General features: G+C 52.2%; 2 protein-coding genes across 2 annotated transcripts; one reads left to right on the forward strand and one right to left on the reverse strand.

Moving 5' to 3' along the window:
- The first annotated feature begins 7,999 nt into the window (after nt 1-7,999).
- LOC122367397 lies at nt 8,000-10,421 on the forward strand. Its single transcript, XM_043340440.1, has 2 exons — nt 8,000-9,830; nt 9,962-10,421. Exon 1 carries the CDS (start codon nt 8,090-8,092, stop codon nt 9,341-9,343), a length of 1,254 nt encoding a protein of 417 aa, XP_043196375.1. The 5' UTR covers nt 8,000-8,089; the 3' UTR covers nt 9,344-9,830; nt 9,962-10,421.
- A 4,862-nt stretch (nt 10,422-15,283) lies between these two features.
- Nucleotides 15,284-16,364, reverse strand: LOC122367395 (formin-like protein 18). Its single transcript, XM_043340438.1, has 3 exons — nt 16,309-16,364; nt 15,730-16,054; nt 15,284-15,289 (listed from the first exon to the last, which is right to left on the reverse strand). Exons 1-3 carry the CDS (start codon nt 16,362-16,364, stop codon nt 15,284-15,286), a joined length of 387 nt encoding a protein of 128 aa, XP_043196373.1.

The raw sequence follows: 16,364 nt of genomic DNA on the forward strand, positions 1-16,364 counted from the left end.
GTCGAGTGTGGTGAAGAAGCTGTTGTCCTGTAGACAGTCCAGAGCATCGTCGATCCGGACGAGTGGGTGCGCGTCGAACTCAGTAACTTTGTTGAGGCCTCGATAATCGATTGTCAGTCGGCTGCTGCCGTCCTTCTTCTTGCACATGACGACAGGCGCGCTCCAGGGGCTGTGGCTCTTGCGGATGAGTCCTTTCCGTAGAAGATCATCGCAGAATTCCTCGGTCTTCCGTCGGGTCTCCCAGTCAGTCCGGCGCGGAGGAATCCGGATGGGCGTCTGACACGGGTCTTTGAGCCGTATGCGGTGCTTCACCAGGTCACACATGCCGACCTCGCCCTGCACAGAGAACGCGTCGCTGCGTTGAAGAAGCACCGCCGCCAGAGCTCGGCGCTGCTCGTCCGTTACGTCCGCCTCAGCCACCTTGCTGCGTACGGTGTCCTTCAGCCGTCGATCTCTTGCCTCCCGCTCCGCCTGACTGAGGCCACTCAGCGTCGAGGCGCGCACCGCCGGCGGGTCCACGTAGCCTGTACATCGGGCGACGGTGCACGACCTGTACAATTTCACATCACTCTGGCCTGGATTGCATAGTCGCAACTGGACCACGTTGTCAGCCCTGATAACGTCCACAGAGTTTGAGACACATAGGCTGTCCCCGTAGCGCTGTGTGAACTTCCCGTCTTCGACCAGGCTGATGTGCTGCCCAGGCACCCACCGAGCGCCGGCCAGTACCCTGCCCATCAACAGCACCTCAGACGCTGCGGGAACCGTGACGTCCGCTGCGAGCTCAACCGGGTGTCCGTCGTCCTCGGCCGGTGAGCTGACCGCTGCTGGCCAGGCAGGAGCATCGGTCCTGGCGCAGCGGCTCCCTGCGTCCGCCATCACAGCTGGGCTGCTGGGCTGCACCGGCCTCTCACCGGGCCCGCCCCCGCTGCTGGGCGCATGTCTGTCGGCCGTGGAAGGTTCGGTCATCCTCATTGTCATGTGCACGAAGTCGAGTGCCACTTCACCGTACAGGGACAAAAAATCATTGCCGAGCACGCACTCCGTATTCACACTGTCAACAATCAGTACCGTGTGACGCCGCGGCGGCAGGTGACCACACTCGACGGTTGCATCAACAGTCCCCCTCACCTTCAACGGCGTGCCATCAATAGTCACCGGTGCCGATGCAGGGTGCGCGGGGGGCCGGAACGCTTTGCGCCTTACCGCCGGACAGCTGCTGGTGACGAAGGTGACGTCACTGCCAGTATCAGCCAGCCACGTGACGCGGACGCCGTCGATGGTGCCCTGGATCAGCGGGGTCGTGCGAGCCGCCTTAGAAGAGGCTACTACAGCGGGGACCGAGGAGCGGCGGCTCACATCTTCCTCGGCCCGCTGCCGTTTCCCGAACGCCGGTCCGCGGGATGCAGGTACGGACACTCGGAGCGCCAGTGGGAGTGTTCACCACAGTTGAAACAGCCCTCATTCCTCCGACGGCTCGGCGTACGGCGTCTGTTGGAAGGTCGGCCATAGTCGCGGCTGGGACGGAACACACGGCACGCCTGCATCTGCTCTTCCATCATCTGGATCCTACTGGTTAGTGCTGACAACGCAGAAGTGTCGCTGGGGTTGGGACGGGAGCCAGTGCTCCAGCTGTCCGACTGGTCTCCTTTCGGAGGGCCATGGACGGCACCTACGGCGGCACCACCTCCTGCCGACGTCTCGATCTGCTCCAGCTTCCTCGCCTCCAGGAGAACCTCCTCGGTCGACCACGTCGGCTGGTAGAATGAAAGAATATGTTTTCGCGACTTGTCTCCGATCCCCATCAGGAACCGATCCTTCACCAGGCGTTGGCGGTACGTGGTGTCCTCCCACTCGGGGTATGCACGGGCGCACAGCGTTTCCAGATCGTATAGGAACGTCGCCAGTGATTCACCGGGTGCCCGAATTCGCTGATGAAATTCCAATGCGTATTGCACCGTAAGTCCGGGTGCATCGAACTCGGCTTTCAGCTTTTCGCACAGTCGCCTCCAGCTGTTCCGATCGTCATCTGAGAGGCGCATCACAAAGTCGAACGCTCGGCCGGTGATCGCTGGGAGGGCCATCACCGCCGTGGTTACGTCGTTGGGTACCGTCGGCTCCGTTTTCGTAGTGTCCCAGTTACAAGCGCGGGCAATCACTTCCATCTTGCTAATCCATGTCTTCACGCTACCACTGCCGTCAAACTCCGGTAAGCGATAGTTCTTCGCCATAGCCATGGCCGGCACTTTTCCGCTGCCACCACGTGTTGCGCGCACTCACCTTGACGACTCGCAGTAAACTGCCGGGCCCGCGCGGCGCTCGGCCGGGCGGGGCGGGCCAGGGTCGTGACCTTCCGCCCCGGGGCAGAGGTTAGCCGGCGGACGGTCGTCCGGCCGGCCGCGCGCAGGGGCGGTCGCGCGGGCGCAGAGAGGGGAGGACGAAGTGTGACCGCCACAATACTTTAAACTGTCAATGACGGGCAGATGGCGTGTGACATCGAGTTAGGAAGTATACACCTGTATAAGGCTGTGACGTTACAGATAATGCAAGTACCTATAATCCAAGGACATCCCATCATACGTTTTACCTATCCTATCGTCACTAATATATTGGCATTTCTTAACTTCAAGTTTAAAATGAGAACGACAATGAATTTGTGGGGACTAAAATTGTGTTTTGCTAGGAATCATTTGAGATCGTTCGTTCTAATCATGTGTGAATAGAATGTTGAGGGGTAGTGATCATCCTATATCTGTTGAACATTTACTATTTATCTATTCCATGGCCGTATTACATTTAATTCATACCATGTGAAGCATCAGCGAAATTCATAGACCATTACAAATGGCAGGAGTGTCGTTTGTACATACAGAGGTCGCTGATGGGCACGGGTTACCGCCGCAGTCGTGGGCGGAGCCTAGTGTCATGACGTATGAAAGCCTCTATCCGGGATCGAAAAACAGTTAACATTACGAGTCAATGACAAGTGCCACAAATATTTGAGTGACAACAAAATGTATGGAAAGTAAAAGTTTCGGCAGGTCTTCAAACGGCCACTTCCTAATTATGGTTGAAATTCTTCCACGCATTCACAAATAATCGCGAAAAATTAGGGCCTCAAGGGGTCTAGCGCAAACAGTAGAAGATTCGCACCAGTGTTGAACTTCTCATTTTCTTGGCGCCTACGGAAGCAACAGATACATGCAATGTTAAGAGAGCAATACCGTCAATCATTGGACCAGGCTGTCCGGGGCCATTTCTGCATTAAAATGTAATGTTATTTCATGAATTAACCCATTTATGCTCAGGAATATTGACCATCATGAAAATCGATGAAATCAAAATATGTTATGCTCCTACCAGGGCCTTGCAAGGAATCGAAAATAATTTCTGCCTGCAGCAAAAGTTTTTCGACAAAAACGTAAAAAACGTGCGTGGCGAAATCGCAACGAGGGGCACACCGGGCGCCGTCAGCGTTGCGAAAACGCAACAACGGGCACATCAGGCGGCCGTAAAGTACACTGAACTGCCGTATATGCTAATTTGTTTTGGCAAAACAATAATCAATTGTTGACAACTATTGCTTGAAAATGCGGAACCCACATCCCTCATGCTCTACAGGGTGATTTTTTTATAGGGCAAAAAGTTTTTAAGCCTAGAGGTACCAAAACATATAACAAACGCGATAAAAATATATCCACGTGAAAGAAAATTGTTTGTCATTTTGTTTTCAGGACCTTTTAGAGACTTCTTGGGACTCATTCTGTCATGAAGTTCCCCGAAAATGGCACCAAAAAAAATGTCCTCCCCAGAATCGCCTTTTACTCAAGAGCAACACCGCTGGGTCGTGCTCGAGTATGGAGCCGTGAGAAACATCACCATACTTAGGCGAAACTTTCGCACCCGATTTGAGAAAACCCCACATAAGGTACCTTCCAGGAAGGTATTCCAGAAGTTTGTTGAGCGTGTTTGTTCCCCCTACCCGAAAAAGACTGCTGGCCGGCGAAAAGCCATCTCGGAGCTGACTGTCGCCCGGGTCAAAGCCTACGTGGAGGCCAAGGAGCTCAGCAACACTAGCATCCGCGAAATTGCTGCTAGCCTGAAACTGACCTTCAGTACCGTATGGACAGTCCTGAGAAAACGACTTCATTGGTACCCTTATAAGGGGAAGAAAACCAACATCCTCACAGTCACGCACAAAAAAGCGCGGAAAGTGTTCTGCGAGTGGCTGCTGTCGCTACCCGAGGACTTCCCGAATCGCGTCATCTGGTCGGACGAGAAGTGGTTCTACCTCCGACAAGAACCTAATCGTCAAAACGAGCGCTACCGGGCTGCAAGTGACCCCAAGGTATTCCTGCCGTGCCGGGAACAAGGCGGCGAAAAGGTGATGTGCTGGGCAGCGGTTTTCCGGGGACGTGTGCTGGTGCACTGGTTTGAACGTGACCAATCAGTGAACGGAGATGTTTACCTGAATATGCTGAAGGACTTCATGTGGCCGCAAGTACGTAACCAGAACGACCTCTGGTTTCAGCAGGACGGGGCTCCACCCCATATGCCGGCAAGAAATTGGCTGGATGCGTCTTTCAATGGACGAGTCATAAGCCGAGGAATGCATCATGCATGGCCGGCTAAGTCCCCCGATCTGTCCTGCCTCGACTTCTGGTTCTGGGGTGCAGCAATGCAAGAGGTGTCAAAGAGTCGCCCCTCGACCATAAACGAGCTTAAGTTGGTTGTGAATAGGTTTGCTGCTGAACTTAGTGAGGACGCTTTCATCCGAGCAACGCAACACGTTAGAAGAAGAGCCCAGGCTTGCGTGCATGAAAACGGTGCACACTTCGAGCACGCTTTGTAGGCCTGAACGGAGCTGAACCTCAAAATTTTTTCTGTGTGGAGATAAAATGTCAAAATGTTTTTATTACAAAAAATATATTTTAATGCAGTTGATGTGTTTTCTGGTACCGCCATTGCCCTTTACCTTTTGCCCTGTAAAAAATCACCCTGTATAACCTGCTTAAGAGCCTCAGTGAGGGAGCATAACCTCAGGATTCGCGAACGGGGAGATGGCAACAAAGGGTCATTATGTGAAAAGCGATAATGTGAACACATATATATTGCACAAACCGGTTTCGATATCACTTCATCAGTGTGCAAATATATAAATAAAACACACAAAATACAAAACGGAGACGAAATATATATGTGTTCACATTATCGCTTTTCACAAACGTCAAACTGTCATACCACAAAGGGTCATTATCAACAACAGTTGTCCATTTAAAGTTGTGGTCGACACGTACCCAGGGCGATGCTTTCTTTTTGGATGCTAGACAGAACCATTATCCCCACCTATCAGACCCCACACTGAAAACAATTAAACGGAGGTTTGGGAGTAAACCAGTGCCTCGCGTATACGTGTATCCGCGATGATTGTTAACCATCCTCCTAGGAGTAAAATTAAATTCCATTGCAGGTTAGTCGTACCCACTGTTAGTGCCGAATCCGCAAATAAATTTATTCGTCAAGATGCAAGTTATTAGGCACGTTTTGCACATGCCTTCCATCGTTTTGTTTGTTTACCTACCATTACATACACCTGGCATCCGGGGGCGGAGCGAAGTCACAGGTTGTACCTGTGCGTGTTAGCTTGCTTGGTGTCACAACCCTTACCTCCGCATTTCTGGACTCGGGGAGCACCCACTCGTTTGTGTCAAAACGGTTACTTGAAAAACTGCGTGCTCCTTCGCTCGAACGCGCGTCCGTCACTTTGTCTACCAGTACCATAAGTGCTGATCAGCAACTGGATACATGCATCGTTTGTCATGTCGTGATAGAAGACTTGGATTACAATCACAGATTAGAACTGCCTCCATTGTTTGTTCTGAACAGAATCCCCGTGTCTAGCGACGATGCACCAACATCAGTCGATACAAGCAAGTGGCAATATCTATTGGACGGAGGAGTGCATATCGAGGAAAGAGTCGAGGGTGAAGTAGGCCTTCTTCTCGGAATTAACGTGTCAGCGGCTATGGAGCCGATTGAAGTCATTCCCGGTCAGGACGGCGGTCCATTCGCCGTAAGGACCAGATATGGTTGGGTTTTGGGAGGTGCAGAGAGAGCCTCGGCGAGTCGCTTCAAAGTGAACCAAATACACGCTACATTTAATGAAGACGGCTACGGTAACCGAGCCGAATACAAGGTGGGTCCGTCCGCAGAAGATGTAAGATGGTGTTCCATTGTTGAATCATCGTGTGTAAGCCGCGATGGCCAGTACGAGATGGCCTTACCTTTCCGTCATGTCGAGCCTGACCTACCCAACAATAAGGTGACGGCTTATAAGCGCCTTGATCAGCTGAAACGAAAGTTTCAAAGCCAGTCAGCATTCGCGGCAGAATATACACGGCAGATGGAGAAACTGTTAGAAAGGGGGTACGCTGAAGTTGTGCCAGAAAATGTGGGCCAAAAGAAGGGCTGCATTTGGTACCTGCCTCATCATGGAGTTGAGAATGCACTGAAGAAGGATACAATTCGTGTAGTCTTTGACTGTGCCTGTCAGTTTAAGGGCACTAGCTTGAACCAAGAACTGCTACAGGGCCCTGATTTTGCAAATTATTTGTCAGATATTCTCCTACGTTTCCGCCAAGAGCCTATCGCATTGATGGCAGACATTGAGGGAATGTTTTTGCAAGTGAAGGTTCCTAAAGTTCAGCGCGATTTCTTGCGTTTCCTATGGACGGTGGCCTAATGGGGACATAACGGTGGATCCCAGAGAATACACCGAATGACCGTTCACGTGTTCGGTGCAACGTCCTCACCTAGCTGTGCAAATTTTGCCCTGCGCCGTACGGCTTTAGAACACGGATCGTCGTATGAAGCGGAAGTGGCTCGGACAGTCATGGAGAATTTTTATGTTGACGACTGTCTCGTAACGACAAGGACAGAAGAAGATGCCATAAACTTGGCATCCAACCTCAGGCTGCTATGTTCACAAGGAGGCTTCAATCTCACAAAATTCATAAGTAACAGCTCATTGGTGATGGGTTCGATTCCGGACAACGACCGATCGCCCAAGGTTCAAAATCTGAATTTGGTATCCGACACCCTCCCATGGATAGAGCCCTGAGTGCTAGTTGGAACGTTCAGTCAGATAAATTTGGCTACAGCGTGGAGATGGACAAATTTATCAAAAAGCCAGTCACACGGAGGGGGATTCTGTCGGCTACGGCCGCATTTTTTGATCCTCTAGGCCTCGCTGCCCCATTTGTCATGCAAGCTCGCATGCTGTTGCAAGACCTCACTCGTCTGCGCTTAGAATGGGACCAAGACGTGCCCGTTGGACACTGCAAGGAGTGGAAACGGTGGCTGACGGACCTGACAATTATCGACCGGTATGGTGTCCCGAGATGCCTTTGTCCGGGTGGTCTAGCGAAAGCCAAGGTATTGGAACTCCACCATTTTTCAGATGCTAGTGAAAGAGCGTACGGAACAGTTACCTATCTGAGAGCAGAAGGCCTGGATGGCGGGATATCCTGCTGTTTGCTGCTCAGCAAATCCCACCTGGCTCCTATCAAGCCCCTGAAAGTTCCAAGACTGGAACTATCCGCGTTAACACTCGCCGTCAAGGTCAATTTGGAAATCGAAAGAGCTTTGCAGTTCCATGTTCGACCACGTATTTATTTTTGGACCGATAGTACCACGATTCTCAAGTAACTATATACAAAATGAGACGGCACGGTTCCACGTGTTTGTGGCCAATCGATTGGCAGTTATTAGGGATGGCTCCACGGTTGACCAGTGGAAATGGGTCCCGTCGGAAGAAAATCCTGCCGACTTGCTGTCACGCGGATACAATGTTACCACCCTGATGGAACAAAACATGTGGACTGTGGAGACATGAACCCCATTTTTTATTCCAACAGCAAGAGCAATGGCCCCGGCTGCCAGAACTGCAAGAAAATCTAAACGAGATTGAGGTCAAAGTCTGGTTCTGACGCTAGCAGCGTATTATTCGTCATGGAAACGCTTGAAACGGGGTGTTGCTTGGATACGACGTGTCATTTCGAAACTGTTGAACAGGGACAGTTCAGCTTCAATGCTCGAGTTGAACTTAAGCGAATTGAATTCAGCTGAACGAGTCATTGTACAGCAGGTGCAGACCGCGTCGTACGCGGAAGAGATGAAAAGGCTTCAATCGGGTCAGGAAGTACGGTTGTCCAGCAGCATCGTCTCCTTGGATCCCAAATACGATGCCGGTCTGCTGAGGGTGGGAGGCCGTTTACAGCACGCCACCGATCTGGAGTATGACGGCAGACATCCCTTGATCCTGCCGAGCGAGGTAAGAGTGACGGAGCTTCTCATACAGGACATTCATGAGAAGGTTAGACACGAGGGAAGACAGCACGTACTCGCCGATTTGCGGAGGAGATTCTGGGTCATCAGGGCCAACGCGGCAGTCAGGAGATGTCTCCTACAATGCATCAGCTGCCGGAGACGTATGCGGCCTGTGGAGATACAAAAGATGGCCGACCTCCCTTCAGACAGAGATCGACAAGCAGAGCATCCATGGCAGAGCACCGGAGTGGACCTCTTTGGACCATTTTACACCAGGAGAGGACGCGCACAAGCGAAGCGTTATGGAGTCATTTTCACCTGTCTAGCCATGCGCGCGGTACACATCGAGGTAGCTGAAAGCCTGTCGACTGATTCATTTATCTGTGCCTTGCGGCGCTTTATTGCACGGCGCGGGTCACATGTTCGCATCATGCGATCCGACAACGGGACGAACTTTGTCGGGGCGGATCGCGAACTGAAGAGAGAAGTGGATATGCTGATGGAATCAGACTCCAAAATTTTCAGAGAAGCAATCAATCGCGGCATAGAATGGCATTGGAATCCTCCTGGGAGCTCCCATTTCGGTGGAGCGTGGGAGCGGCTGATTAGGAGTGTTCGGAAAATTCTGGGCGCTCTACTGCGAGAGCAAACGTTCAACGACGAGACACTTTACACATTCCTATGTGAAGCTGAGAGTATCATGAATAACCGGCCTCTGATCCCGGTCACCAGCGACCCTCGCGACCAGTTACCTCTGACGCCAAACCACATGCTACAGTTGAGAGCTGTTGTCATGCCCTGGTCGCATCCGATCAAGATAGTTTCAGCAGAAGGAGCTGGAAACGGGCTTCGTATCTCGCTGAGCAATTCTGGAGACGCTGGCGGGACGAATATCTTCCCCTGCTTCAGCAACGGGCCGGGAGGTGCACGCGGAGCCACGACAACTTACGGCAAGGAGACGTTGTGCTCATTGTTGACAACTTGGTCCCAAGAGGTGTGTGGCCGCTGGGTGTGATCGAGGTCACGAAGGAAAGTTCCGATGGAAGAGTCAGGTCGGTAAAAGTACGATCACAGGGAAGTACTTTCTGGCGGCCCATCCACAAGCTGGTGAAAATAACAGAAGGATCGGCGACACAATGATTTGATGACCGAGGACATCAAATGGGCCGGGTGTTAGTGCCGAATCCGCAAATAAATTTATTCGTCAAGATGCAAGTTATTAGGCATGTTTTGCACATACCTTCCATCGTTTTGTTTGCTTACCAGTTCTGTCTCGCGATTTATAGTCAAAAGAAAATATTAAGTAGGCTGAGATATGTTAGTTTAAGTTAGATTTGTGTTGTTTAAGTTATCTTTGTCTTCTGTTCTGTTGATTCGAAAGAACGAAATACGAAGCGAACGAACGAAATACGAACGAAAATACGAAGCAAAATTGAAGAAACGAAACGAAAAGGGAACGATAAATGCAAGTTGTCGCCCAAGAGCCTGAGCTGAAACAATCCGTGAGTGAAACGATTTGAAACAACCAGCCTATTGTATTCTTGTAACATTGTTTCATAGTCCAAATTGTGTATGTGTTTATGGCTTTATGTTTATCTTCATCGCAATTGATAGCGTTTTTCTACATTTTCAGAAAACCAGTTGAAATACATGGACTAATTTGACAACTGCGTAATGGAGGGCGGCGGCGACAACACCCACTCTCAACAAAAAGAGAAGAAAAAAATGAACCCATCCGGCTTTCACAAATTACCCGCGTAAGGCGTAGCGCATCATAACAAATCGCCTCCCAGTTTATCATGTTTACACCTGGTCCAAAATTTCACGGCCCCACTCTCAGCGACCTTCACGTGTGACCTCTGTCTCGAGACAATGCCAGGGCAGATTGGTGATTTGACGCAGTGGCACACTTTCCAACTGTTCCGTGAATCCGTCCTTTCCATCATCAGGATAGTTGAATCCTTCTTCAAACCTATGCAGAACCTTCGTCCTGTCGCGTACGACTCACGATGCAAAAATCGTATGCGATATCTTTGGATAGCATTAAAATTTATTAAAAAGCTAGGACCTTCCTAATCCCATCTACCAGCTTCATAGCATGTATTGGGCAGATCCGGGACTCCCGTATCTTAAATTTATCCCTATAGATGTTGATGATGATGATTTGGAGTGACAGGGCGCACTAGCTGCGAGGCTATATCGCGCCCATTTCTTATTTGACTTCCTCAGTGTCGGGCGTTAAAAATCACCTGAAGGCCGGAGGCCGCAATAAACGAAAAGAGGCGAGAAGAGTCAAGCAAAGAGGACTCGTCACCTAAGACTGCTCTCAAAGAAAGCTGGGCCCCGCGCAGGCCCAGAAATTTCAGCCGCTCAGCTTCCAGTCTTGGACACTCCAGAAAAACGTGTCGGACGGAAAGTCTGTCGCCACATCTCGCACAAACAGGTATTGGGCCGACGCCAATAAGGTGTCCATGGGTACCGAAACTGTGTCCTGTGCGAAGCCGACAGAGGATGACCTCCTCTCGACGCGACTTGCGTGACGCAGACAACCAGGTTGCCAAACCCGGTTTGATGCGTAGCAGCTTGTTTGTCTGACATTTGCTCCAAGCCTCCTGCCACTTTCCGCGGAAGAATGAGCTCACCGCAGGGAAAGAGTCCCTGGCCGGTAGAGGGAACCGGCGGGAGCAGGGCTGCCGCGCCGCATGGTTCGCAGCACGGTCCGCCCGCTCATTGCCAGCTATACCAACATGGCTAGGAATCCAGCAAAAAGTCACTGAGGTACCCTCTCGGTCGAGAGCCGTCAAACGGAGAAGAATCTCCTGTACGAAGGGGTCAAGTGGATAGAATTGTGTCAAGGACTGGAGTCCGCTCAATGAGTCGGAGAGGACAAGATATGACCGAGCGGGATGAATCTGGATAAAACATAAAAGTTTGAGGACGGCGACCAGTTCGCAGGTAAAAACGGATGCATGTTTAGATAAAGTAAAACATCGCACAGCGTCGCCGCAGACGAAGGCACAGCCAGCACCGAGGTCCGACTTGGACCCATCGGTGTATGCCACGGCATGGCCTGAATATGATTCAATATGTTCCAATGCCTTCGCCTTGAAGGCCAGAGGCAGAATTTGGTCTTTCCGTGTGCCTGATAGGGTTAGGTCCACAGAGGGGACAGATAACCTCCAAGGCGGTTCAGGCAGGATAACAACTCGCATGATGTCCCGAGTGCTTAGGCCACAATCTCGGAGGAGATCGGCCGTTCGGGTGCAGAAAACTCGAGAGCGGCTCCTCTCGTCGCCATCAAAGACTGCTAAGAGCGACCTGGAGAAAGCCGGTCCGTGAGCAGGATGGGAAGGGAACTGACGAAGTTTGATGGCGTATCGCATGCCCAACATCTGCCTTCGTAAGGCCAGAGGGGGCTCGTTCGCCTCAGCTAACAAGCTGACGACAGGAGTGGTTCGGAAAGCACCAGTCGCAATGCGAATCGCTGCGTGGTGGACAGTGTCAAGGATAAGCTTGGATGAGGATGCAGCGTTGTCATAGATAAAAGATCCATAGTCCAGACGGGACCGCACCAGAGACCGATAAAGAAGGAGTAGCGTACTACGGTCAGCGCCGTAGGACATGCGAGCAACACATTTCAGAATGTCAAGAGCTTTAAGACATCTGTCACGGAGACACTTTATGTGACTTCGGTATGTGAGTCGACAGTCAAGAGTCATGCCAAGGAACTTGGCCAGGGGGGCGACACGGCTATTCGCGCAATGTATTCATTTATGGGCCGCGCGGGGCCTCGCGATGACGCGGCTGGAGGCAACTGCTCAGCGCGCTAGAATACTTCTGGCGGGGCCGGGCGCTGAACGGTGTGCAATGAATGGGTTATGGTCGGGCAGACAGAGATGAGCCATTGAATTTGAATTGACATCAGCATTCGGGTGGGGAAGGAGAACGTTTCTAATCGAGCTTGGGATGGGGAAAGCCGAAAATATCACGATTGGCTCATAGCTCCGACAGGGCCGGGTGCCGTACCATGTGTAGTATATTTAGGCGGGCACACAGAGATGAGTTATTGGATTTAAATTCACCTTACCATCGGTTTCTGGTGGGGTTTGAAGACGTTTTAAATCAAGCTCGGAGTGGGGCAACCCACTGGCGGATCCAGGGGAAGGCATTTGGGGCAAATGTCTTCCCCCCACAACCAGGGCAGCGCCCGAAATCGCTTTTCGAGAATAAAAGAAAACTTCACAACTTTTCTGAGGAAATGTTGGTTAATCACACTGCCGTAGTAATTAGTAATTAGTACCGTAGTAATTAGGGCCGTAGTAATTAGTGAATTCCCGAATAGAGATCATATCCTCAATGATCTCCATTACCATTTTATATTCCTAAACAGTATGACAGACCAATTATGCTTGCCTACGTTCAGGCATTACCTCTGATGGTCATACGACCAGTACAACATGTGTTGTCTGTCAAACAACAATCGACGACGGGATCCCTTCTCATCATCTCTTAAGCCATCGGTTGTCAATTCACCCACCCCGTTTCCCTAAAAATAGACGGTCAGATTCGGCCTGGGTCCTTACCACCCCTCTAGATTCGCCAGAGACGGGATCGGATCGCCGTTATTGCACCAGTCTTAGTGTCTTTAATACTATGACAGCTTCGACCACGGACGTCGGACGGGGTGATCGTTCCACGAATGTACGCACCATCCAGGCCTAGGATGCATCGAGGTTTAAAAGAATGCAGTCTGTAGATCAATCAACATAACAATGGTGGTATGCAACCACATTAAAATATCTCCCCGGCTCCCGCAGCGTTCCAACGCCCCTCCGTTATGCATTCCCCTTGTGTGTCCGCCGAGTCTGCTTGCCTCCAATGACGTCATCGGCCGGCCGGCGGCGTTCAAGGTCAAACGGCTGGTGTCCTTACCTGGAGTTCTATAGCCTTGAACTTGGCCTCCGCAACCACTGGTATGGCTTCACGGTAGAGCCTCACCACCATGGGTGCAGTGGGGCGACGCTTACGGGAAAACTGCATGCCTACCGTCTTTGCAGAGGAGAACCGGAAGCCGTTCTCCTTGCCCCATGCCTCCACTCGAGCAACTGCCATCTGCAGCTGTCGCTCCATTGATCGAGTCGACGCCGCACTGCACCAAATAGCGAAATCATCGACGTAAAGAGCGCGGCCGATGGCTGGAGAGAGGACCTTTTCAATGTCGTTGATCATGACACCAAAAAGCGTCACGCTGAGCACACCGCCTTGTGGGACTCCATTAATCTGGGCGAACCGCTCAGATAACTGGTTGCCCACACGAACACGGAAGAAACGATCACCAAGAAAACTGCTTAGAAAATGACCCATCGTGCCTCGAATGCCTAGCTTATGCAGCTTCTGTAAGATACCGAATCGCCAAGTGGTATCATACGCTGCTTCAATGTCGAAGAACAAGGCGCCTACTTGACGACCTTGTTTAAAATTCGAGCGGACAACTGAGTCAAGAGTAAGAACGTGGTCGACAGTACTCCGGTGCTTTCTAAAACCACACTGAGAATTCGCAAGAAGTCCGTGCCGCTCCAGATGCCAGGTAAGTCGGATATTCACCAGCTTTTCCAACAGCTTTCCAACGGCGGATGTGAGCGCAATTGGGCGGTAGTGCAGAGGGTCCAAACCGCTCTTCCCTGCTTTCAGAACAGGGATGACAACTGCCTCCTGCCAGGAGTTTGGGTAAACACCCGTCATCCATAGGAGGTTGAACAGCTGAAGGAGAGCATCCAGAGCAACCGGAGGGAGATGGCGAAGCATCTCATTGTGGACAGAATCCGGGCCTTCTGCGACACATTTAAGACAGCTTATAGCTGACTTGAGCTCAACCATGGTAAAAGTATCGTTGTAGCTCAAAACGTCGGAGGTGCTAAAATTGACCCCAGAAGCTTCACAAGACGAGCGGTGCCTGACACAGGATTCGTCGAGGGACTCATCACCACACCGCCGATAGAGGGCGCGGCCTATCTCCGAAGCAACGGCGTTTGGCTCCATGATGTCCCTTCCATCCACCTTCAGCACGGGTAAGGGTACAGAGGAGTGCCGGCCCGAGATGCGCTTTATGCGCGACCATACTTCGCCGATTGGAGTAAAACGATTAAGAGTGCTGACATACCGTTTCCAAGATAAGATCTTGGCCTCTTTGATAGTGCGCTTGGCAACCGCTCTGGCTCTCTTAAAAGCTATCATATTGGCCGTGGAACTATTCCGCTGAAAGGCACGGTAAGCACGCTTTCGGGCACGAATTGCATCAGAACAGGCATCACTCCACCACGGAACTGGTGGTCGTCGGGGCATACCGGAACTGCGGGGTATGCAGGCTTCGGCAGCCTCGACGAGTTTGGACGTGAAATCATCGACCGACAAACTGTATGTTGAAACATCTGAGAATGACTCTGTCAGTCTCGCCTCGAATTCGGTCCAGTCTGCCTTCGTTAAGTTCCACCTGGGTGGCCGACAGCCAACTGAGCCATGCTCCCGGAGGTCCAGCCAGATCGGAAAATGGTCGCTGCCCATTGGGTGCGCAGCAACGCGCCACGTGAAAAGAGGAGCGAGCTGCGGACTGCTAAGACTGAGATCTAGAACTGATGTCTGGCCAGAAGGTAGAGTAAAATGAGTTGGAGCACCGGAGTTAAGGACGCATAAGTCCTCATCGCCAATAAAAGATGCTAAAAGTCGACCACGGGTACAATCTGTCTGACATCCCCATGCAGAGTGGTGAGAGTTAAAATCGCCTAAAATCAAAACTGGCTGAGGTAGCTCTGCCAGTAACATACGAAGATCCTGCACAGGGAGAGACTCCCCTGGTGGGCAGTACAGCGAACAACAGGTTAGCTCCCGGTGACCGAGAGCCACCCGAACAGCGACCGCTTGAAGCGGGGATCTGACCGGGATTGGTCTCGTCGAAACTCTATGGCTGACAGCCACGAGAACACCACCGTGAGCAACTGAGTCGGTATCCAGGTCCTTCCTGAAAATGGAATACCCTTTGAAATGTAGGTGATGCTCTGGCTTCAGCTTCGTCTCCTGTAGACAGACCAGGAGAGGACAGTCGCGACGGATCACCGTCTGTAAATCAACAAGGCTACTGCGGAGTCCTCTACAGTTCCACTGTAAGAAACTCTGCATGGAGAAGACAGTAAAAGAGGCGCAGAAGCGCTTTAAAAGCCCGTCCAGACGTAAAACAGCCCAAGAAGGCGATAAAACTGTTTAAAAGATTGAGTAGAAAAACGACTAGAAGATCACCTCCCCAGAGGATTCGTATTGAATCCTCGCGTGGCTAGTTCTCTGTCGGCCGTCGGCAGACTGGGACCGAGGTCCCACAGGGCCTGAAACGGTTCGGTTGCCAAACCGCACCCGGCCAGGGCCCTGCTCTGGCGGCGACGGGGGACCACGCTTGGCCGAACGCCTGCGTTCGGCCAGCACCGAGCTTGGGGGGCTCGGTGCAGGATCCGGCACGCTGAGGGAACCGGATGCTGCCCCAAGGGACGGCGGAGGGGGCCGCCTCGGGAGAGGCGGGGGAGGGGGAGGGGGCATGGCCGGAGAGCCGGCCGGGGCGTTCACCGCTGGGGACGGCCTCCCCTCCCTGGCCTTCTCGGCCAGTCTGGCACGTTTGGCGTCCCTCGCCCGTCGCTCCTCCTCTCCTCGCTTCAGGGTTTCCAGCATTGCTGGGCTGATCGCCCTGTCAGATCCCGGAGATGGTGGTACAGTGGCTGTTGGAGACTGGCGCCTCGACGGGCGGCGCCGTGGGTGAACCACGGTCCAGTCATCCTCAGATTCTGCCCGGCGACGTGCATCAGCAGCAGGCGCTGCTGGCACAGAATCGGCTGCGGGAGCCGGCGGAGTGTCATCCTCAATGAGCCCCGAGAGGAGCTGGATCAGCTCTGCTACAGAAAGCTGGCGAAGATTGCCGGCCTTCCTGAGGGCACCACTCACTCCGGGTCCGAGGGCGACCCGGCTTGCAGCAGGTTGGGGTGGCCGAGCGGCCACAT

The sequence above is a fragment of the Amphibalanus amphitrite genome, unplaced genomic scaffold (assembly GCF_019059575.1).
Source record: "Amphibalanus amphitrite isolate SeventyFive unplaced genomic scaffold, NRLGWU_Aamphi_draft 000866F_arrow, whole genome shotgun sequence".
NCBI classification, from domain to species: domain Eukaryota; kingdom Metazoa; phylum Arthropoda; class Thecostraca; order Balanomorpha; family Balanidae; genus Amphibalanus; species Amphibalanus amphitrite.

What these genes read in the sequence shown, in the direction of transcription:
- LOC122367397 (XM_043340440.1), top strand. Translation starts at nt 8,090, where the DNA reads ATGCTCGAGTTGAACTTAAGCGAATTGAATTCAGCTGAACGAGTCATT.
- LOC122367395 (XM_043340438.1), bottom strand. Translation starts at nt 16,364, where the DNA reads ATGTGGCCGCTCGGCCACCCCAACCTGCTGCAAGCCGGGTCGCCCTCG. An exon ending in GGGTCGCCCTCGGACCCGGA is followed by an intron (nt 16,055 to 16,308) that starts GTGAGTGGTGCC and finishes GGGATCTGACAG; the next exon opens with GGCGATCAGCCCAGCAATGC.